The 25015-nt window shown below is 40.0% G+C and overlaps 2 protein-coding genes across 4 annotated transcripts in view; both read left to right on the top strand.

Annotated features, from left to right (window-relative positions):
* The first annotated feature begins 1049 nt into the window (after window positions 1-1049).
* On the top strand, window positions 1050-6863 carry fibinb (fin bud initiation factor b). Of its 3 annotated transcripts, XR_013933834.1 has the most exons (4): window positions 1050-1477; window positions 2921-3229; window positions 5033-5942; window positions 5974-6863. XR_013933834.1 is itself a non-coding variant. In XM_080439216.1 (3 exons), the coding sequence occupies exons 2-3, from the start codon at window positions 2928-2930 to the stop codon at window positions 5379-5381; spliced, it is 651 nt and encodes a 216-aa protein (XP_080295342.1). In that variant the 5' UTR covers window positions 1050-1454; window positions 2896-2927; the 3' UTR covers window positions 5382-6863. The 3 variants fall into 3 exon arrangements, 2 of the variants coding, with proteins under 2 accessions (XP_080295342.1, XP_080295341.1); XM_080439216.1 differs by having other exon boundaries at window positions 1050-1454; window positions 2896-3229; window positions 5033-6863; XM_080439215.1 differs by having other exon boundaries at window positions 5033-6863.
* A 7118-nt stretch (window positions 6864-13981) lies between these two features.
* Window positions 13982-25015, top strand: part of bbox1 (butyrobetaine (gamma), 2-oxoglutarate dioxygenase (gamma-butyrobetaine hydroxylase) 1) — a 50984-nt gene continuing 39950 nt past the window's right edge. Inside the window, exons 1-4 of the mRNA XM_080425711.1 lie at window positions 13982-14037; window positions 16592-16769; window positions 18525-18851; window positions 22557-22671. Of these exons, the coding sequence (XP_080281837.1) occupies window positions 16653-16769; window positions 18525-18851; window positions 22557-22671 (559 nt within the window). The 5' untranslated portion in view covers window positions 13982-14037; window positions 16592-16652. The remainder of the gene's footprint in view (window positions 14038-16591; window positions 16770-18524; window positions 18852-22556; window positions 22672-25015) is intronic.

Raw genomic sequence — 25015 nt, 5'->3', positions numbered from 1 at the left:
TGTCTGTGTAAACTTTCCACAGTCATAAAACAACCAAACCCATTTATATATAAAGTTTATTAATTGTTCTCCTCCCACACAGAGCCAGTGTGCTGCTGCTCTGCATGAAGTGTTTGGTTTTGTCCTCAGAGCACCAGAGTTTCCCAAACAGTGGGCCCATTTTTATGGGTCATGAGTAAATATCCCCTTATTTTTCATTCCCATATTTAGTTTTTCATTATTATTATATACATGGGCAAATTCTCCTTCTACAGCTCTGCCACCCAAGTGTGGAATGCCCTGACCACATCCCAAAAAATGCACATCACTGGCTTCCTTTAAAACAGCCCTAAAAATTCACCTTTCAGGAGGCCAAAGTAGTTATCACTTCTCCCTTAGTCAGGCGACCCTCCCCCACCCTTTATTTACCCCCCCCCCCCCTCCCCCTATTGTTCTACTCTGAACAGTGTTTTATATTTGTGATGATATTGAATGCTTGGTGCTATTTTATATGTTGATGAATTGAATATCTAGGACCCCAATGGAAACAAGACTGCAAGGACTTTTTTGGTGTATCCTTTTTAGACAAAGTGTTTGACTGTACTCATGCTGTTTTTACATTTCTGTCTAATAAAATATTCAATCAATCAATATCAAAATACTTTCAATTAAAAGCCACAAAATTTAAAAATTTTCATTAAAATAAATGAAAATCTAAATAACTTCATAAATGAAAAAAAAGAAATAAAAAAAAATACATTCCATAAATTAGACCAACAAGCTTAAAAAAAAGAAAAAAAGAAGTAGGCTTAGTGAAAATTACTATTGCTATTTTCACTTTAGTTTGGGTCCCGGGCCGGCTTGGGGAGACTCTCTTTTGGGTGTTCTCGAGCTAAAAAAGTTTGGGAACCACTGCTGGGTCTTAACAACGTGCTTTCCACAGAGCAGACTGCATGTGACGGAGGGGGGGATGTAATATGAGAGGAGAGGAGAGGAAAGGAGAGGAGGGGAGGGGGGTATTATTAGCTAAAAAACCAAGCGCGGCACTTGAGGAATCCAGATGGAAGCAGAACTTTAGAGAGAGAGAGAGAGGAGAGAGCGTTGTCTTCACCAAAACAAAGTTATTTTCCTAACCGGTGCTGGATGGATGGATACTGAAATTCACAACAAATGAAAGAAGAATAGATTTAAAAAGAAAACGTCCTCGTGACGTAGGAGAAGGAGGACTAGTATCTGTTTTGTTTTTGCAGGAGGGGGATTTAAAGGCTGAGGAGGATCTTCCGTTTAGGACTTTAAAGAGGACACCAGACAAGACAACAAAGCGTCCCACGATCAGCTCATTCTGGGGCTCTTGGAGATGTTGGTTTTTCCACGTCGGATCGGGATTAAATAGACCAGGACCCTGTCTGTCTGAGGTTTTCTTTCAACGCTGTGGAGCAGATCAGTAGGAGGACAATTCTGGATTTGTGTTTGGTGTGTTGAGTGAGTTTGGGACAAAGTAAGTTGGACACAGTGTGAGTGTTGCCATGTCCGCTTGTTATAAGCCACTTTGTTTGGGCTTAATTCTTTTTTCTGTAAAGTTGCTTGTAAATATTAGTTGCGGGTTTGCGTTTTTTTTTAGCTTAATTGTGTTGCTCATTGTCTCTGTCAGGCCGAAGGACCCCCACATTAAAATAATGAATATATTACAACTGAATTATTTTAGTGTTTGTCCACAGAGCCCCCCGCCCCCCCCCCCCATCCAAAATGACTTTTTTTAATTTATTCATTTAGTGTTTTTAAATGGTAGATGTAGAGGAGTAGAAGTAAAAGTATTGGAAATTGGGAAATACTCAAGTAAAGTACAAATACCTCTAAATTGTACTCAAGTTAAATGTACTTATAGTTACTTTCCACCACTGCCCTGCATGTGGTTCCCAAACTTTTTAGCTTTTTAGAAATGTTATGTCTCTCCGGGACCAGACTAGTGAAAACAGCAGATCTACAAGCTCACAACGTGTTGGCTTTGTGAGCTTGTAGATCTGCTATTTTCACTTTTTCTTAAAAAAAAAGATTTTTGGTCTAATTTACGGATTTTTTTTTTTTTCATGAAATTATTTCGATCTACAAGCTCAGGAGCTTGTAGAGATCGATAGAAGCCTCTATAGTCGCTTCTTTTGGGCAGTGGTGGAAAAAGTACTAAAATGTTTTACTTAAAGGGATACTTCACTTTAGGGTCGGGGAAACATTTAAAAAATATATTAAAAATAAATGAAAAAAGTAATGGAAAATTCATGGCCCCCTCACGCATTAGAGTGTCCTACTAATGTGTGAGGGGGCCTTAATTTTGCCATAACTTCTTTCATTTTTTTATATATATTTGTAATGTTTATTTTATGTGAAAGTGAAGTATCCCTTTAAGTAAAAGTATCAATACTGCAACATAGAAATACTTTGTTACAAGTAAAAAGTCTAGAATTCCAAATTTACTTGAGTAAAAGTACAAAAGTATTGGCATCAAAATGTACTTAAAGTACCAAAAGTAAAAGTACTAAAATGTTTGAAAATAGCAGATCTACAAGCTCACAACGCGTCGCGATGCGACGCGTTGTGAGCTTGTAGATCGGCTATTTTCAAATAGCCTATGTATAAAATAGGGTTAAAGTGGTTAATGTGTGTTTCATAATATCATAGTTTATATCTGAAAAGTAACTAGTAACTAAAGTTTTCAAGTAAATGTAGTGGAGTAAAAGTACAATATTTGCCTCTGAGATGTAGTGGAGTAGAAGTAAAAGTATTGGAAATTGGAAATACTCAAGTAAAGTACAAATACCTCAAAATTGTACTTAAGTACAGTACTTAAGTAAATGTACTTAATTACTTTCCACCACTGTAGAAGCCTCTATAGTCGGTTCTTTTGGGGCTTGTTTTTTATAGACCTGGTTGCTTGTTTCTCTCCCAGAATCACGATGGCTTTCGTTCGCTTGAGACTGGTCCTGGTCCTGGCCGCGCTCTGCGGACCCCCGCTCAGCGGACCCCCGCTGTGCTCCGCAGCCTTCTTCATGGGACCCCTGTTCCCGGAGATGTCCAACGGGACCTTCCACCACTACTTCGTGCCGGACGGAGACTACGAGGAGAACGACGACCCGGAGTCGTGCCAGATGCTCTTCAAGATGACCGACGAGAGGAAGTGCGGCCTGGACGAGGACCACGACTCCGTCATACGGGACGACTTCACCATCATCAAGAGGCAGATCGAGGACGCCGCCAGGTAGGGACGAACTATACTAGAGATGGGACCAGTAGGCTATAGCCATGGCATGGATCACACGACGGTCGTCTGTCACGAGACCGTCATGGATGAACTTCATTCTGGTGTTTGCACTTTCTCCATTTACGGCCCGTACATCTACAGAAACGTTCATATTTCAAATATAAAGTGCTTAGCCTATGGCCACGGATGTTATAATTATGTACGGGCCCTCAGAAGTACCTTTATTTACCGTGTTGTTGAATAAAAAAAGCATTTTAATCCGATTGATGGCCATTTTCTCATAGAGTTTTAATGTATCAGTGAATGCAGTACACCTTCCAACCGATAGGGTTGCATAAGGCAGAAAATACAGAAGAATATGGCCACCAATCGGATTAAAATGCTTTTTATTGAACAATATTGAAGATACGGGTACTTCTGATGGCCCGTTCATTATTGCAACATCCGTGGCCACGAGGTAAGTACTTTATATTTGACATTTGAACGTTTATGTAGATGTACGGACCAAAGAGGAAGAAAGTGCAAACACCAGGACAGGTTGGAGTTCATCCATGAATGTCATGATATGACAGTCATGTTTCAGGACGAGGATGATATGGAAACAGTGGTGGGGAAAAGTAGCCTACTCACATGTTGTACTTAAGTAAAAGTAACTAGTAACTAAGTTTTCATATAATTCTAGTGGAGTAAAATTACAATATCTGCCTCTGAGATGTAGTGGAGTAGTAGGTAAAAGTACTGAAAATTGGAAATACTCAAGTGAAATAGAAATTCTTCAAAGGTGTAGGCCTGCACTTGAGTAAATGTACTTAGTTACTTTCCACCGCTGTACACATGTCACGATTATTGGGAAGAGTGGGCACTAAGGAAGAGTGGGCACCTCGATGTAAAATTGGCTATTTAGTCCAAAATGTTAAAAAAGTAAGTAATGTAACACACATGATTAGAACATGATTGAACATTTAAAAATTAAGGTCTAATTGCTCTACAGTTGCTACAAATTGCTACAAAACCTGTATATCCAATCATTTTGGGCATAAACAAGAAGTTGAAGGGTCAATTTAAGTCTGATAATGATGTAGCCTACTGTGCATGTTCAAATCACGTATACTTTAAGACCATTTTTCTTTTCTTTTTTAACATTTTGGACAAAATATCAAATTTTACATTGAGGTGCCCACTCCTCCTTAGTGCCTACTCTTCTTGTATCCGATTACTGTGGCAAAGCATGATTGTGATTAACGATAAAAATAAGCTTTTAAAACGTAAAATGCCACTTTTGTTATACCCCCCAGCAACCCTATTCTAGGAGGGGGGGGGGGGGGGGGGGGGAGGAAGCGTTCGGCAAAAATAGCCGATCTAGAAGCCCACAACACGTTGCAACGCGTTGTGAGCTTGTAGATCTGCTACTTTTGGCGAATCGATGTGTGTGTAGAGTGAAATTAGAGCGTATCAAATGCGTTCTTTTACAGGTCTGTTTTATCAAGTATAGAGGATTTAAGTGGCACTGAATTTGCAGCTCAACAAAAGCTAATTCATCCTTGTAGTGTATGAGAATACATTTTATTCTTTGCGATTGATTGATTGATTGATTGATTAATTGATTGATTGATTGATTGAATACTTCATAAATGAAGAATGTAAACAGCACGTGGTAGCCTACAGTCAGACATTAAGGCTAAAAGGATAAGACAAAAAAGTCCTGAGGACTTGTTTCCATTATTGTGAGCGTTTCTTTTAATATCACGATAAACGATAATAACGACTATCGTCCCCCATTCCATCCCTATAACCGACCAGGGTGCTGGAGGGCATCGGCAAGAGCATCTCCTACGACCTGGACGGCGAGGACAGCTACGGGAACTACCTGAGACGAGAGACCGCCCAGATCGGCGAGGCCTTCACCAACTCGGAGAAGTCCCTGCTGGAGCTGGAGGTGAAGTTCAAGCAGAGCCAGGAGAGCGAGCTGAAGGAGGAGCACCGCATGAACGACGACTTCCTCAGCATGGTGGTGCACACGCGCGACGTGCTCAAGGGCACGCTGGACACCTCCGCGGGCCTCAAGGACAAACACGAGCTGCTGTCGCTCATCATCCGCAGCCACGGCACCCGGCTGAGTCGACTGAAGAACGAATACATGAAGTTTTGAGAGAAAAGAAAAGTAGCTGTAATTCTATACCCTGGAATCCAGACTGATTCTCGATCCGTTCTGCAGATTTGTTTTTTTTTCTCACTTCGCTTCTCAGTCTGGACAACATGCTATTTACAAAGGGGCGGGATGGATTCTGATTGGTCTGCGGCTTCTGATTGGTCTGTGGTGCAGGGGCGGGACCAGTGGCTTCCAATGTAAAAGTCTGTGGGCGGGGCGGGACAGAGCCTTCCAATGTAAAATTTGAGTCACTTCCTGACTTGCCTACGTGTAATTGGTGACGTTTGGAAATCCGGCTCAAACAGGATGATAGCCAGACTGAGAAGCAAAGTGAAAACAAAAAAGAAGAAGCTGAACGAGCGCCTCCGTCTGGATTCCAGGCTAATAATTCTAGCCTCGGATCAAGACGGTCATCATCGGTCATAATGACAGTCTTGTATCAAGGCTACTATAATTATTCCAGGCTTTGTTTGTTTGCTCCCACAAAAAAAGCGGGGGCTGAGAAAATAGTGTGCGAGTTATAATGTTTTTTTTTTTTTAGATGTGTCCATCGGCGGGGGGGTAGAAAGCTGAATATGGGTTTTCGTATCAGGGAAAAAGAAAATAGACTTTGCCTTAAACCACTTAAACCCCATGCAGAATCCTTGTTGTCGGGAAGGCTTTCACAGATAATAGGCGATGCGCGACGCGTTGTGATCATGTTTGATCGGCTATTGTCAGCGAAAGCTTTCCCCCACAATAACAGAAAAACTGAAAAGACACTAGCATAGAGCCCTGGGGGACTCTGCTCAACCATATTATGGGGTTTAAGTGGTTAATTTACATCTGATCATGTTCATTTACAGACAGTGGCCAGGCTTTATATTCTGGGAGCATGATGTTGCCAGGATGTGGCTTATAGACAGTGGGGTCTGGGGTCCTGCACGGGGGTCTTGAGGGGATCGATTATTTCACTATAATTCATTAAATTGAAACTATTGCAGTACAAAACATTTACAGTATCTATGAGATGAGTGAGTCATTCAATAACATATAATTTCATATCAGGGCCATAGGGCAGAATCATTTGAAATGGGGGTCGATGGTCAAACTGAGGGTCTGTGACATGAAAAGGTTTGAAAACCCCTGGGGATTCCAGGGGATCCCCAGCAAAACGAGGACCAGTTTAAAAACCACCTGAGCCCTATTTTATACTTTCAGAATATAGCATACAGTGGTGGAATTCTGTAAAGAAATCTTCTCTTATAGGGGTAAGAGACATTTCTTACATTTCTCCCTGCAGGACCAAGGCTCGTCAGATGAGGGTTCCATGGCCTAAAATTAATGCTCGAGAATCCTTAGACAGGAAAATGTTTGAGAACCACTGTCTCAGACTACTTCAAAATGACTGTGTCTCACTCTCTGGTATATAATAACGTTTATTATAGATCAGTGGGGAATTGCATGGTGCAATGGAACCAGTACTTAACCCCAGTACTTGAGTCAAAGCATAGACACTTTTAATGCTAAAAGGATAACACACAATTGTTTTTCTATTAACATATGTGGTCCTTTTATTCAATTAATCAAGACATATATATATATATATATATATATATATATATATATATATATATATATATATATATATATATATATATATATATATATATATACAATACTATACAAGAGATCATCAATACTAGGAGCAGTAAAAGTATATTTACAGAACAAACAGTTTCATTTCTTTTGGCAGCAAGCTAGAGGACTTGTCTAGGTCCGGTTGCAAATTGCAGACAGGTGCTCTTTTATGGTGGTTTTAAAGGAGGGTAGGGAGTCGTCAAAAGTACAATATTTGTCTACCTACAAATACTCAAGTAAAGTACCGATACTCACAAGGTGTACCTAGGTACTCAAGTAAATGTACTTTGTTACTGTCCGTCCACCACTGCATGGATCTAGTTTATTAAATGATTCAACAGGTGTTATTTAGCCTAGACTATAGAGGCCAAGTTATTTGTCTTCTCTGGCATGTCTACCAAATAAGAATGTTTTTAGGAACTCAAGGAATGTTTACAGAAGATTTGTTTTTTTCCCCTCAGTTATGCAATTGCTACATCTAGGCCAGCTAACTTTTTTGCACAATACTTTGATGTTTTTTCAATGTTAAAGATTGTGATGTATAGTTTTAATAAAAATACTATAAATGGTACAGCGATCTCCAACCATGTGGGCCGGAGCCCACTGCCGGGGCCGTGGGCCCCTATAAATAACTGGCAAAACAATAAAGATTTGAATGATAATGCAACATTAATATTAATACATTAAGGTAAAAGAAAATGTCATGGTATTTTTTCACACTGGCAGATAGAACAGATACAAAGATGCAAAGATACACAGAATATTTGTTGCTGTTTATCTTTGTAGCTGAAGTTGAAGCCAGCTTGTTTGTAGCTGTTGTAGCTGTTGTAGCTTTTGTAGCAGCTACAAACGTCAGATGTATCTTTGTATCTTCATGTCGCTGGCTTCCATTGAAAATGAATGGTAGCCTGTATCTTTGTAGCTGGCAGTGTGAACGCGGCATAATTGTGATACAGATTAACCCATTAAGACCGGGGAAAGAATCTGTGTCATTTTAAGATGGCTTTGGCTATTCAAAAGTAGCAGATCTACAAGCTCATGGCGTGGCACAGAGTGCCGCACTATGAGCTTGTAGATCTGCTATTTTTTGAAAAATCGGGGTGAATTTGTGCAAATCTTTGAATATATATATATATATATATATATATATATATATATATATATATATATATATATATATATATATATATATATATATATTTTAGCGAACATTGTTAACTCTGATCTTTGCTTCTGGGGGTCCCTGGAACAACATATTTTGAGATCAGGGTCCACGGCCAAATATATCTCATTTTGGGTGGTCCTTGAGATGGAAAGGAGCACCACTGACATGGCTGTTATACGTATATATATATATGTTAAGATTTAGACATTTCTTTTAGATATGTATTTGGCCGCGGACCCCCATCTCAAAATATTTTGTTCCAGGGACCCCCAGAAGCAAAGATTTGAGTTACAAATGTTCACTTTAAAATATATTCAAAGATTTGCACAAATGTTCAAGATTTGCAAGAGAGCCCTGATCCAGACAAGGTTGGGAACCGCTGTTTTTTTCTTTTTTAATAAAAGACTTATGGTGCTATTGTGCACTGGCAATGTACGTAATCTAGGGGGCGATGTAGAGTGTATTATTGAAATAAATAAATACTGTGAGTGTTGATATCTTTATTACAAGAACACGTTAATATGTATTCAGTGTTAAAAATCATGTTTTTAAAAATAGAGCAAACGTATCTTATTCTTGTTTTTATCTTTGCAAAGATACGGTATATATATGTGGACAAGTTATATACTTTGTCAGAGAAAGACTGCAGGCAGCATTACATGATGGACTTAAAAAAAGTCAAACGCTAAACTTTTTGTGTGACGCTCTCTTCAGAACAGATGGTCCCTGTCTTGTCAAATAAAAGTGTTTGTGTTTGAACCGGAGTGTTTCTTGTGCAACGGCGTGTTCTTTGTGGTGTGTAATTGTAAAGCTGTAATGTTCCTTCAAAGCACGCAGCACCTGTCACCATGTCTCAACATTTCAAAGTGGTTAACAATGCCCTGTAACTGTCGTTGTGTATACTCAGTCATTGATGCCTGCATGCTGCTTGTTCATGAGAAACTGAGAAAAACTGGTGCTGTGTGTGAGGACTGTAGGATAATGTTTGCTTGCTGTGTTTGTTTGTTTGTTTGTTTATGTTTGTTGGTTTAAAACAGGTTAGCAATACTTCAACAACAGAGAATACATCTGTAAAGCCTGATTCATAAATCAGGCTTTACTTAGTTGGTCGGCAGTGTGTCAACGTGGTGTGAGCTTGTAGATCAGCATGGTTTTCCCTTTGGAAAACAAAACAGGAGAAGTTGTTAACCGCCAAGTACAATGTGGTAAAATATGGCTAGTGTTACCACTGCTGTAGGAAATACATTTTATTGTTTTGTGCATTGGACGTAGGCCTACACAGTTATTAAGTCCTCATTGTTCATTTATGCATTTGTAACTAACAGTGTACAAGTGTAATTTGTAAACAAAACAAAAGTATTGTTTATTCTTATTTTTCTATTTTACTATTATTTGTATTTTCTATTTTTAGTTGTACATTTGTATTGTATTTGCTTTGTTCAGGACCCCAGGAAGACTAGAGGCTCATTCATGTGACTCTAATGGGGATCCTTTGATAAACATAAACGTTAAAAAAGTAAAACGTAAAATGTAAAAGTAACATTAACATTAATTGTTACATTGTTACATTAACACTGAGGATTGTATTGTGGGTTCACACCTACTTAAAACACATTGGTTGAGTATAGATGGTGACTGTGCTTCTATTATAAGCCTACTTGTCAAATAAGTAGACCTCTGTTGTGGTCGTAAGATCGTCCCCTTTGCGCGTTTTCGTGAGACGTCAGTTAAAATGAATTGGAATAAAAACAAATGTAGGCTATGTACCGGGTCTGGATCGCATCGTGGTGAAATATCTTGCCATGAGTGATGCCCTGTTGCTGATCAGTCAATCGTGTGAGAACCACAACGATATATATATATAGCCCGATTTTAAGAGAGAAACTTGTGCAATGTGAAATACTTAACGATCTGTTTACTCGCCGTCCATTTCAAATGTCGGACAGTGTGTAGGGGCCCTTAGACTGAGCTCAGAGAACAAGATAGGCAGTGTCATCACGACATGTCCTGAAGTTTATCAAACACAGTATTTGTCGTCTCTGTCAGGTGGAAAAGTCCAAAACTGTTATATACTTTTCAGCTTTCAAATACAAAAAAAAGTTTTGAGCTTGTGGATCTGCTACTTTTGATGCTTTTGTGTGATGCTGTAGTATGATCAAGTAGGGCGTTAATTTACGAAAAAAAAGTACACAAATATTTAACTCATTGACTGCCACTGACGTGTAGGCCTACACTCGTCAGCTGGCCCGAGGTCCACACTGCCATTGACGAGTTGTGTGTTTTCAGTGGTTTTCCACTAGATGGCGCTGTTCGCTAACCTGGGAGTCACTCGGATACGTCTTTTGAGGCCCGGGTGGATCGTTGTGAAGAATAATATTCTAGGATTTTTCAAATCTTAGTAAAACGCTTGAAATCGCTGGCAAGAGCATCTATAGACGATGTTTTAACTCAGTGGCAGTTAAAATATGGAGGTTTCTGCCAAACAGCAACAAGATGTAGTATACATTTGCTTTACTTTACTTTATTTGTTTATTTGGACAGGACAGTTCATAGTAATGGACAATATACACATGACGTAATGTAAACACACTGGATTTAGCTCATTTCCATGCGTAGTCTGTCTCCAACATAAAACAATACAGACAGCCAACAACAACAAGAGGCGGAGAGGTAGATGATGGAAGATGTGAGTCATAACGGATGGAGATAAACAGAGGTCAGGGCAGGAACAGGCTGTGTGCTGGACATACTATCATGTGATAAAGCTATAAAGACTGGTCCTTTGTTTGGGCCAGCAGGATCTTAGATAAAGTGGAGTGCATGGCGTCATGAAGCATATCTCTACATGCTTACAACGGCTACTGGAATTAATCTGTATGCTTTGGTGCAGATACTGGGGTGAAGGTCAAGTGTCCAATATATTACAACAATACTATTCAATATCTAAATGGTAAATGGTGCATTTCTATTGCGCCTTTTATCTAAAGTGCTTTACAATGTGCATTAAGGCAGCTCTCCCAGGGGCGTCAATTGGGTATGGCAAGGTATGGCAGGTGCCATAAAGAAAATGTTTTAAAAAACCTAATGCAGGCGTAAGACTTGTATTTGTATTTTGTTGTATGTATAAGGCATAGTTTTCGATTATTGATTACAATTACAAAAGACATTGAAATATTAAAGGGTTAAGAAGGGTTATCTCAGTTTCCCACAATGAAAGACAGGCTCTGTTACGACCTTATATGGAGTCTAGAGGCTAAGGAGTAACACATACACAGGTAACGAAAAAGTGTACATTTATTATTATTATTATTATCAACCTTAAGTTTACAATGGATAATTAAGCAGATCAGGGAAAGCAACTAACTTCAGGGTGGCCAACGCCAAAATACTCCAACCCTACCTGAAAATAAAGCAACCTAAACTACACCAAAACAAAACATTACAATCTAGACTCCCTAGCTAAACAAAACAGGGTCAAAAGGGGGGACAAAATAAATGGCGGCACACCCCTACAAGCTTCCCTTCTCTAAAACACTCAGGAAGAAGGTTTGGAATATGATTACGTTTCCTATTTAAGAATGGCTGATATTAGAATTGTCTATACTTTAAACACTAAGTAAATAAAGTTACCTTTATGCACTAAGCAGAAAGAGTAAGGCACACAGTCTACAGACCTATAGTTAACACCAGAAAACTAACAAAAATGATTCAGCACATGGAGGTGACAGATGGTAAAAGGACTGAGGAGGAGCTTCTCCCAGGCTTTTATGCTGGCTGGGCTGATTGAGGATGAAGCCCAGGTGTGTCTCCAGACACCATGCCACTCCTCCAATCTCCACTCCACCCTCCAATTACCAAATGGGGCACTGAAAACACTCAGAGGGTTAAAAACACAATGAGGCCACATATAGGGCCGTAACAGGCTCATAGTTGAATAGGCTATTTGTGTTTTAATTAACCACATTGACTGTGTAATGTAATTACGTAACATTAGGGGGGGAAAAAAGAGGAAAAAAAACCTTAACACTACTAGGCCTATGATTCACCGATTCACCTGCTTTTGATTCTGTTCATATACACTTGTATGAACAGAATAAGAACCACTTGTGGTGCATTGCTTGGATGCTAACTGCATAATATACAGTTATGTATATTATACAGTTATGTATTTTATACAGTTACTAAGCATGCATCCAAGCAATGCACCACAACCGTTTAAGAAATGTTAACAGATTCAATAAGAGTGTTAGTGGGTGTAATCGTCAGTGGTGGAAAAAGTACTAACATTTTTTACTTAAGTAAAAGTATCAATACTGCAATGTTGAAGTACTCTGTTACAAGTAAAAGTCCGGAACTAAAAATGTGCTTGAGTAAAAGTACAAAGGTATTAGTATCAAAATGTACTTAAAGTACCAAAAGTAAAAAGTACTAATTTCACAAGTTTTCAAATGGATAAAAATCTTTGAAAATATCTACAAGCTCAAAAAATCTACAAGCTCACAGTGCGTCGCATCGCAACGCATTGTGAGCTTGTAGATCAGCTATTTTCAAATGGCCGAAATGTATATAGGGCTAAAGTGGTTAATGTATGTTTTGTAGTAATAATCAAAATCTACAAAGTAACTAAAGTAACTAAAGTGTTCAAATAATTGTAGTGGAGTAAAAGTACAATATTTGCCTCTGAGATGTAGTGGAGCAGAAGTAAAAGTATTGGAAAGTACAGTACTTAAGGAAATGTACTTAGTTACTTTCCACCACTGGTATTTGTCAAATCATGTTCCTGCAAGTAAGTAGGGCATGTTTATTGCAATGATGATGTGGCAGATTCCACTAGACTGTGTCCAACATGCAGGCTTAGGAGCCAAAACAACACTGAACACTAAACACACACATTGAAACCATGTGACATGACGTTTGCCATTTAGGAAATGTACAGGGCAGGCTGTTCTTCTCATTGAGCTGCAGCACTGCAGCCTAAAATAAACATGGGATAGTTTAGCCATGTATCACACGAGGGTCATCTGTCATGGATGAACTTCAACCTGGTGTTTTTACTTTCTCCCTTTACAGCCCTTATATCTACAAAAACGTTCAAATTTCAAATATAAAGTGCTTACACCATGGCCACGGATGTTACAATCATGTACGGGCCCTCAGAAACACCCGTATTGTAATAGGTGTTCAATAAAAAAGCATTTTAATCCGATTTGTGGCCATTTTCTCATAGAGTTATAATGTATCAAAGTGCAATACACCTCCCAACCAATAGGGTCGCGTAGTTGAAAGTATGGAAGAACTCCGGAAAACATGGCCAACAATCGGATTAAAATGCTTTTCATTTAACAATACGGAAGATACGGGTACATCTAATGGCCCGTACGTAATTGAAACATTTATGGACATGGGGCAAGCACTTTATATTTGAAATATGAACGTTTATGTAGATGTAAGAGCCAAAAATGGAGAAAGTGCAAACACCAGGTTGAAGTTCATCCATGACTGTCACATAATCCATGACAGTCATGTTTCAGGGATATTAGGGATACATTCAGATCCAAATGAATGAAAACGCTGTGAATTAATTTGTTACAATGTATCAACTTGGTCTAGACGGCTCTCATCCGGTGCATATAGTTACATATAGCAACATGTTGATGTCATTCATTCCAACGTCAAAGTGGATCAAAGTTCATCCACGCTGGTGTTCAGTATGGTCATGACGTCATCACACACACGCGGGGACCTTTCACCTACTTTGTGACAGTGTTATTACCCAGCGCAGCCGGCGTGTGTAGCAGACAGTGTGTGTGTGCGTAGCAGTGTGTGTGTGTGCGACATAATACACACGGAAGGAAGAGCATCAGACAGAAGGTAATTTATTCACTTTCTCTGTTTTCTGCGTCGATCGGCACGAAAATAAGGCTCATGTAGAGAAAAGTTACTACTGTGTAACAGTGTTACATGTTGAAATAAATAAGATGTAGTTTGGTAGTTTATTCTAGCGAGGAGATGCACACATGTGACATGAAGAGACAGCCTAAAAGCCGGCTTATTGCCATAGTTACACACATAAACAATAAACTAATGCTTCTGACGTTTGTCTATTTTGTAACGTTTTGTTGTTGGTGTTTCCTTCAACATGCATGTTGGTTTATTTAATCAACTGGAGTAACAACAACATAGTGGCTATAGAAGCTAATAAGCTATGGGTTACACCACAACATAGTAATAACATAGTAACAACATTGAGTGGCTAGAAGCTGATAAGATAAGCTATGTTCACTCTCACTGTTTGTATTGATCATGTTGACCCACAGATAGTGGTGATAAAAAGTACTCACGTTTCCTACTTAAGTAAAAGTATCAATACTGCAATGCAGAAATACTCAACTGTTACAGTAGGTAAAACGTCAGGAATTCAAAATTTACAAGAGTAAAAGTAAAAGTAAAAGTAAAAGTAAAAGTAAAAGTAAACGTAAAATGTACTTAAAGTGCCAAAAGTACTCATTATGCAGAATGTCCCATTTCCCAAGTTTTCAAATGTATAAAATGTATTTGAAAATAGCCGATCTACAAGCTCACCATGCCTCACATTGTGAGCTTGTAAATCGGCTATTTTCAAATGGCTGAATTGTATATAGGGCTGAAGTGGTTAATGTATGTGTTGTAACAATAATCAAAATATACAGTACCTAGTAACTAAAGTTTGCAAAAACAATATTGGAGTAAAAGTACAATATTTTGCTTCTGATATGTAGGCTAGTGGAGTAGAAGTAAAAGTACTGCAAATTGGAAATATTCCAGTGAAGTAAAAATAACTCAAACTTTACTGTAGGCCTACACCACTGCTCTCACTGTTTGTCATGTTGACCCACAGATAACCTACTGTACGGCTTTTTGATTGATTGTTGTATTGACTGATTGATTGATTACATATTGGTCAGGAATGTAGCGTGTTACGGTCAGACATTAAGGCTGAAAAGATAGAAAGTCCTGGGGACTTGTTTCCATTGTGGTCCTATGTATTCAATTAATCAACATAGCATAACAAAATTAACACAATAATACATGTCATCAACAAATACAAACACTATATGAACAGAAAAGAGAAATGGGAAAATTACATTTACCTCCCCGGGGAAGTATAGATTGGCTTTGAACTTCAGATAACCATTGTTGATGGTTCACAAGGAAAATGTCTTTAATCTCCAGTATATAATTGAGCATAATCACTGGGTGGTATTTGTCTTGCTGCAGCTACAGATTCAGAAGCCCCTTCATCATTGTACGTTATAAAGATAAGATTAGATTTATCCAACAATCTGTGTTTTAGAACAATGTTATTTATCCATACAGCTGAGGAAGCTAATAAATTGAGGTAGGCTAGTCTACAAGAATGTCACCTCAGCCGCTGTCCATGCATGATGTGACATTGTGACATAAGTATTTACTGTACAGTTGTCAGTGAAAACAAAAAGGGTACAGACTGTACTAGTTCATTATGCACTGTACCGTACAGTGCATAATGAACTAGTATAGTTCAACCCAGATTTGGCACAAACATGGGGATAAATTCATTCTACTATTATACCACACAAATGTGGAATGCACTACTAACAGCCATCACAAAGTGTGACTCCCCTGTGAGGAGTCACACTGGTTTTAAAGTGTGACTCCTTTAAAACCACCATAAAAGAGCACCTGTCTGCAATTTACAACTGGACCTAGACAAGTCTGCTAGCTTGACACCAGAAATTACCCCCCCCCCTCAATGTGTTCTGTACATATGCTTATATTGCTCCTAGTATTGATGATTTCTTATATGTTATCTTTATCCTTATGTGTTATCCTTTTGGCATCATGGTATAATTTTAACACTGTACTGTTAATAAAGTATTCAATCAATCAATCACTTAATAGTAATCATCTCAGAGACTCTTAACCACTTAGTTGATATGAGTCCCCCATGGCTCTATTCTTGGCCCCCCACATTTTCCCTTATAGTCTACTCACCCATCACAATCACATCTGAATCGAAAGTACAAAATGAAAGGCGGTGAGACTAGAATATCAGAATTGTAACTAATTAACCACTTAAACCCCATATGGTTGACCAGAGTCCCTCAGGGTTCTATACCAGTGTCTTTTCTGTCTTCTGTTATTATGGGGAAGTTTTCACTGAAAACAGCCGATCTACAAGCTTGTCGATCTGCTATTTTCTGCGAAAGTCTTCCCCACAATAAGAATGCTGCAAGTTAAAGTGGTTAAAAACTTCTGACATTTTAAGCTTGTAGATCGGCTATTTTCGCCGAATGTTTTTTCCCCATAATCAGGATGATAGGGTTTCAAGTAGTTATAACTCTTATGTAATTCTATTTTGTTTTGTCATTTTTCTTGTTCTGCTCTACTTTCCTATATTCTATAGCGACAGTCTGCCACCTGACCCGGAGACGCCAGTGAAGCTTACAGGAAACACTCCAGACAGAATGGCCAGTGCGTTGTTGACGCGGCACGTCCTGCCGTCCATGCTGCAGAGGAGCAGGTCTGTGATGGCCTGCCAGGCCCTGAAGACCCTGTGCAGACCACCACCTCAATGGGCACCGGTACGTACGTCTTAACGTCTATCACAGTTATTACATCATCGCTTGATCGCAATAGACCATATTCACACGGCGGCCATGTTCCTATTAAGTCAATGAAGTGCCACCCCGTTTCCACGGCAACGGGGTGGCACTTTCAATGTTAAATTCCAATATGGCCGCCATGTGAATATGGTCTATAGGCTCTGCACAGCAGCCATATTGTGAAGACATTCACAGGTGTTGCCAATGATACTAATGAAGGCTCTGTTCCATTCTGGTCAAACAGAGTCCGGGTGCTGATATTGTGCATGTTGGCTCACTGGAAACACTCTGCTGCACCAGTGGGTCTAACATTTGGGTCCAGGGACCCTCATGGTTCCTTAAAGGGGTTCCAAATGGCCCCTTACGGGTGTGTAACTCTGAGAGTGTACAAATGGAACCAAATGGACCCGTAAGGGTCCATTTGGTTCCATTTGTACACTCTCAAGAGTTATGGGGGTCGTGGAAATGAAAAATCTGAGAACCACTGTGCTACACTAAATGGAACAGAGCCTTCATTAGTATCATTGGTAACACCTGTGAAGGAAGTGATACTATGGCTGCTGTGCATAGAGCCTATTAGGGCTGTCTCGATTGCAAAATTTAAGTTGACGATTAATTGTCACCCTAATAATTGCGATTATCGATATAATTTATTTTTTGGCATTTAATTTGGAACATAATTAATACAAAATACATTTCTGTTTACCTTTTAGGCTTTGTAATAAAAAATTGCAAGGGGAAGATATGTCAAATAACTGAAATATACAAAGAAATGACTGACATTTATTAATTCTATACAAAAAACAACTTGCAGATCAGCTTGTAGATCAGATTTCTGCTTTATTTATGTATACATATTTTTCAACATGGAAACGATTATGACGATCATGACAAAAGAATTGCGATTATCTCAAATAATTGCGATTGGACAATAATTATTACATCATTATTATGTAATAATTGTGACAGGCCTAGTTGCAATTATGTGTGACAACTAGAAAGCACAACTAGGTTCTGCTCTGTAGTTGTCACAAATAATTGCGATTGTGCTTTCTCAACGTGCCCCGAGGGGCGCTCTGAGAAAGCAGAAAATAGTTGAACTTTTGGAGAGACATTCATCAATGTCACATGACATCCATGATCCTCCTGTCTGTGTCTGTTATGTAACACGTCCATGTTTACCATTGTTTCAGCTCTAGGCTGTTTGTCACACAGATGACATGACGATGGATGGATGTCAACGGTTGATAGGTTTGGTGTCAGTGCAGGCGTCAGTAAACGCTCTGTGCAAAGCGTTCTGGACATGTTATCGTTGCTGTCGGGCAGAAACCTCTTATCTCCATATTCTAACTCTGTGTTTTTTTCGTAAATTAATGCTTTTTTTGTTGTTGCTGTTTTTTATTTAAATCCTGAAAAGTAAAAACTTTGAACGTATGAGGTTTCCACCCGACAGAGACGATATCCAAAGCGTTCATAAAACGCTTTCTGTGGAAAGCCCCTAAAATGATTAAATACCATATATTATGGCCTATTTTGTACATTATTTAATTCAATCATTGGTATCGTCATTGTCATTGTTAAGATATTTGTCATATTATCTGTCAAATTTCTGTGTACAAAGCCTAAAAGGCAAACAGAAATGTCATTTCTCAGCCAAACCATTAATCGCAATTATATGTACAGCAACTAATCGTCAACTGATATTTCACGATGGTGACAACAACCACCCTATAGGCACCAATGGTTCCTGCACCCCCCTCCTCCTCCTCCTGTCTGACATCGTCGGTGCAGTTTCGTGGGCAGCAGACGCAGGCGGCGGCCCCCCTGCCCTCCTCCAACGGGGGCGTCGGGGTGGTGAGACAGGCCCGGGCCCTGGACCAGGAGCGTCTGCTGGAGGTGGAGTGGGAGGACGGGGAGCAGAGCCTCTACCCGTTCACCTGGCTCCGGGACAACTGCCAGTGTCCGCGGTGCACCCTGCTCTCGGCCCAGGCCCGCAGCCTGCCGCTCGCCCAGCTGGACGTGCACACAGGGGTGGACAGTGTCCAGGTCACCGACAACAAGGTGGGTTTTCAGGTTATAGCTTTATAATAATAATAATAATACCTGGAATTTATATAGCGCTTTTCTGAATACTCAAAGTCGCTTTACATGTTAAACTAAGTAGAGCAAAATAAAAACAAAACAACTTTAATAAGAGAATACAGAGAATAAAAAGTTAAAAAGGCTGCAGAAGGCCAGGGAATAAAACAAAAGTTGAATGGCAGTTGAAAAGGTGGTAGGAGATCAGGCTAGGTGGGAAAAGCAGTTCTGAAGAGGTGGGTTTTGAGGGAGGTTTTGAACACGGCAAGGGTGGGGGCGGTTTTGATGTGAGGTGGGAGTGGGTTCCAGAGGGTGGGTGCTGCAACGGAGAATGCCCTATCACCCCAGGTGTGCTTGTTTTTTTTGGTGGGGAATTTGAGGGGGTTGGCATCGCTGGATCTGAGGGAACGGGTGGGGACGTGGTTGTGAAGGAGGTCGGAGATGTATTGGGGTGCCTGGTGGTTGAGGGCTTTGTAGGTGATGATGAGGATTTTGAAATTGATTCTGTGTTTGACTGGGAGCCAGTGGAGGTCACGGAGGACTGGTGTGATGTGGTCTCTGGAGCGGGTGTGAGTGAGCAGGCGGGCGGCTTTAGAACAAATTTGTCAGTTTTATGGAATTTCACTTTAAAGGTTTCATGACGTTCAGTTTTACCACACATTAAAAGTCTTTGTCATGGTCCTTCAAACGTGTATAAAAAGTTTTAACAAAAAATTCCACTCCATTGATCCATGGCAGGTGTTTTTCTCTCACATTTCTAAAGCCTTTTCAACTGCAATGAAAAAATAAATCTTTGCCTGCGGGTGTCACTGTTGAGGGACTGTTTTGCCTGTCAATCATCGCCTCTGCTCCGCCCCCCCCAAACGAAAGGATAGGGGAGGGGAGGGGCGAGGAGGAGAGTGGGCGGGATTAATGGCCTGTGACTTCACTGCCCAAGGGCCAAGCTCTGATTACTTTTCAGCCTAATTATTCAGAAAACCCCAGATCACAGAAAATCCACTGAATGTTCAAAGTTCAGTTCAGATAAAACCCCCCAAAAAACATAACAAATAAAAAAAGTGAAAATGAATGTCATAGAACCTTTAAAACATACCTGGGATCATTTTCACATCTACTCAGACCTTTGGGTGCACCCCAGACAGTTTTTAAGTTGCTTGACGATTCTACATTTAGATATTTGATATATTAGCCCATTCAACTTCAGACTGTTAGACTCACTGAAAACACAAATATCTAAATATTTAATTAAGCAACTGAACACAAAAGCCAGAGTTCACTTTAAAATGACCCCTGTAGTGTTTTAAAGTGAAATACCCCGTTAAGCCTGACACTGTCATACAATGACAAAAGCAGTTAATATCTCGCGAATGGGTTCCCAGATTGGATCTACAGTTATATGACACTGTATTATTTATTATAATTATATTTCTTATAATTATTTATTATATCTGTATTATTTCTTATAATGAAAATATCTCATTGTATTTTCACATACTATGACATTCCTGTGCTTAAAGTCTCAGAAAAGACAAACTTGCTTCAACTGCATAAAATCGTTTTAGTTTATTTATTGTGTTGACCTTTATATATTCAGGGAAGACCGTTGAGAGCCAGCTTTCTTTTTCAAGGACGCCCTGAGTTCAACATGATCACAACAAAAAAAAACATAACATTTTAAACACAGTGCAATAGATAAAATGAACAACATTAAAGAACATCACAATGCAGATAAATAAGGGCTACGCAAAGCAGGTGCGGTCCCTTATGTAATGCATCCTCAAGTCTCTATAGAGACTAATCCATTCAGTTTCACTGTGTCCTGGGAGTTTGTTCCATTTGCCTGGGGGCTTGTAAAATATGAGAGCAGTCATTCCTTGTTCACTGTTCATTCGTGGAGTGATAAAAAACAATTTAAGATAGATTGACTTCAAACATGCCCCTAGCTAGAAGTGTAGTATAAGATGCTGCTTTAGAATAATCGATATGCCTGTGCCGTATAAGTCTCTCCAGATGCATCAATAAACATGCTCCGGCTGAGAGAGTGGAGGTACTTAATCTGTTGAAGACATAAAACCCACACGTCTCACAAGCACTTCTCTGAGCAGCTGAGGTGTGATGAACTGGAAAAACGAGAAACACCCAGCGTTGCCACGTCTGCATGTTATAAGCGACTGCATGTTATTAAAGGGATAGTTCACCCCCAAAATGACTTTATTTCTATGGATCAGTTACCCCGTGGAGACTTGAATTCATGGATATTGTTTAGTTTTTGTCGCATTCCTAAGACCATAATTTGATGACCGGCAGCGGTTCCGGTAGGAGACACAAAGAGTCTCCTTTGTGTCAAAGGATGTAGTTCTTATCTGAAGCGCTGCCTACCGGTCCGCTGGTCATCAAATTATTGGCTTAGGAATGCGACAAAAAAAAAAAAAAAAATTGGGGTGACTAATCGATAGAAAAAAAATGTTTTTTTGGGGGGTGAACTATCCCTTTAAGCTTTGTGTTTCTCCATGGGCAAATATTGATTGATTGAATACTTCATTAACAGTTTCCAGATTGTACAGAGGTACGGTTTACAAAAATTATTAAAAGAATAACACCAAAATCCCCAGGGGCTTAATTGTTTCCATTGTGGTCCTGTCCATTCAATTCATTCATTAAGTATTGGTAGTTGCGGGTTGCGTTTTTCTTTTTGTGGGGGGGGGGGGGTTTCTATAAAGTGTAGTTGCTTATTTGGGCTTCCTTCCTAAATGTTTATAAACCAGAGGTTCTCAAACTATTTCAAGTCAAGGACCCCCCAATCAAAAATGTAAACCTATATTTAAAGACTTAGATTTAGCGCGTAGATCTGCTATTTTCAAACTTCCGATGCATAATAGGTTTAAAGTGCTCATGTGGCCTAGTATAGTCGCTGCTTTTGGGCTTGTTTTCATAGACCTGGTTTGCTTATTTCTCTGGCAAAATCCTGGCAACGCTGCCAGTTTAGAGTGTGAGGCTTCAGACCTGTGCAGGGATCTGGCTGCCAGGTTGGACCTTAATCCCCCTGGCGAGTGATGACAGAGAAAAACCTTGTGACATGGAAAACACACGGTGCTGCTGCTGCTGTGGAACAATCCTGCAACACCAGTCTGCTTGCTTTTCTTATGTAACAAGAACCTTTCTCCCTCCACCAGTGGCCTGGGAATGAATGAGTGTTTCAACAGCTTTCAAATGACATCGAAAATAGTGTTTTATGTTAAATGGCATAACCACTAATGTTATTTCATTTAGCAACTTTCTTAACAAGGGGTTCTCTCACCCGATGGCCTGAGAGACAGTGTTCACAGCATTCAAATTACATGTCATGAGAATAATATTTTACGTTACAGTAAATGGCTTAACCACCAATGTTATTTCTGTTGGCAGCTTGTGTCGGGGAGCCCCCTGTTAGTGAACAAACACTCTATTGCAATGATTCCTGTAGGAATATAGAGCTATTTAACACTTAGCCTACACCACCTTTAAAGCTGCACTATGTAACTTTCCTCTTCTACCCTTTTGAACCCGGTTTCCTGCTTAAGTGCTGATATTTTTTGCCTGCTTGCTCAGGGGATAAATTTCATCTTGACCATCAGGTCAACATTTGTTTCAGATTATAGAGTCTAGGTGAGACATGACCGTTGACACAATCTAAATGTCCCTCCCCAGGTGTCCATCGTGTGGCCTGACCAGCACAGCAGTGAGTTTGACCCAGAATGGCTGAGGAAACGATGCTTCTCATCAGCCGCCAGGCAGGCCGTGCAAGAAGAGCTGTTCATCAACGGTAAGACCAACATCTGATTGAAGTTTTCATCAGAGGCAGACCAGTGGATGTCTGGTGGTAGAGTGTCCACCCTGAGTACTGGAAGGTCAGGGTCCGATCCCCGGCTGGGTCATACCAAAGACACCCTACTACCAAATACCTCCCTACTTGACACTCAGCATCAAGGGTTGGATTGGGGGTAAGTCCCTGCGACATCCTAGTGTCATGTCCTAGGGATGTCAAGGAGGTTGGCATCACCAGACGAGCGGGAGAGGGCAGAAGTGGTTATAACCATATCGAAGTTTTTCAAATTGATAAGAAATTGTTGCACTTTTTGACAAAATATCAGTCAAAACATCGGTAATTGATGCTCTAGGACAAGGGTTCCCAAACCTTTCAGGCCACGACGCCACAACATACTCATATTTGAACTGGGTACCCCCCACCCTAACAAGCACTTGGTATTGTAGGCATTACATTTAGTTTGACTCAGATGAATATTGTGACATTTAGTTTGACTCCACAGATGAATATTGTGAAAATAGCCGAACTACAACCTCACAACGCCTCGCACTGTGAGGCGTTGTGAGCTTGTAGATTGGCTATTTTCATAAAGTTAAATTGTAACTTTATGTGCAGATACCCTGTATACACTCATACACTTATATGCTGGTTTGTTTACTGTTGAGTGAGAAAACAATGTTGCACATTAAGCTAATCATCTGGGGAACCCCCAAAATTATTTGGGTACCTCCCTGGGGGTCCGGACCCCCAGTTTGGGAACCACCAGGTCTAGGACTGTTCAAAATCGGGATCGGCCCCGTGCCCAAACATCTGTCCTCAGTCGGGCTGGATGGAATCTTCATGTATTTGAATGAATGAACTCCCCTTTCATGTGTGGACAGATAGGTTACATAAAAGCCAGGTTATCACAGAACCGTCCCAAAACGGTCACATTCCACAGTGTTGTTTGTGTTTCTAGAAGCATGGTAACCTTCTGGTTACTGGACGGGTCACTTGATGTGAATGAGCTGTCAAATAGGAGGAGACGCCTGCACATCATAATGCTGGAGATACCCAGATGTTTGGCAGGAAGTAGAATGAGCCACATTCCTGTCTGTTTATTGGACACTGAGGGAATGATTGTTGCACATGTTGAGTCTCAACAGTTGGGGGAGTCAGCTCCGTGTAGGCCATGTCATAATGGGCGGACATTCAGTGAAAATAGGCGAACATTCTGTGGAAAATATAAGAACTTTTTGGCAAAAAACGAAGGAGCGTTTGTAGGAAACTGAAGAACGTTGGCCAAAAACGGAAACCCGCTACACTCTCTCAGGTCGGGTGATGCCAACCTCCTGGACATCCCCAAAACAAAGAAACGAACCTGGGGTGACAGGGCTTTCTCAGTTGCCGCCCCCTCCATATGGAACCAGGGGTCATCAATATGTCACAGACAAATGTGTCTGTGGAAAAGACTTGGCCTTACATACACACCATTATAATGTTCTTATTTTGGTCATAAGACCCAATTACTGAATGTCAGTCTCCAGGTTTACTTCAGAATACAGTATGTATGACACTGGTTTACTATGACACTGTGTATGGCACTAGTACTAGTTCTCTAATGTTTTATTTGCAAGGAACCCCTTAACTCTGAGAGTGTACAAACATTTGTACACTCTTAGAGTTACAGACATATAATGGTCATTCAGGACTAGCTCTCTATGTGTTTCTGGCAATATTATTGTCCACTCATTTTGTATGTCTGTGGCAAAAATGTAATTTTGACAAAAATGTCCACCACAAGCCAACATGGCGATTACCCCTGTTTGGAACTCACTCCCAGCTCACATCAAAGCTGCCCCCCTACCCCTCGCCACGATTAAATCCACACTCAAAACCAATCGGCTATATTCACTATTTGCCGTACAATGAAGTATCTAGGGTTAAGGGGTGAAGTTCAGTTTATACTCAACCTCACAAGTGGTGTCACTTGTTGTTAGCTTGAAGATGGGTTCTAGTCTGCAAGCAACAGCATCGTGCAACAGAATAATTTAGTCATTACCCACATCGTTCAAACAAGAAAATAACAAAAAAGAACATATGCATTTAATATTAAAACAATGTGTTTACCTAAGCAAATCATCAGACAGCAAAACCATACCGAATTGGAATTGTAACTGCTGCCAGTCACGACTCTTTATAATGATGTTTTGCAGCATTATTTAATTCTGTTTCCAAGATCTAAAGTTGTCTCATTTGGCGTATAAATCAAGTCCTAGACAGAATGACAGATGGTAATTTCATCACGTTTCGTGTTTGCGAGCAAAGACCACATTGGAAACACAATGCACAACCCTAAAAT

This window comes from Gymnoscopelus braueri (assembly GCF_963280865.1).
Source record: "Gymnoscopelus braueri genome assembly, chromosome: 1".
Taxonomy (NCBI): domain Eukaryota; kingdom Metazoa; phylum Chordata; class Actinopteri; order Myctophiformes; family Myctophidae; genus Gymnoscopelus; species Gymnoscopelus braueri.
This window is presented reverse-complemented; position numbering and strand designations above follow the sequence as displayed.

Coding starts and splice junctions, on each gene's coding strand:
- fibinb (XM_080439216.1), top strand. CDS start 2,928: ATGGCTTTCGTTCGCTTGAGACTGGTCCTGGTCCTGGCCGCGCTCTGC. Junction 3,230..5,032: donor CAGATCGAGGACGCCGCCAG/GTAGGGACGAAC, acceptor ATAACCGACCAG/GGTGCTGGAGGGCATCGGCA.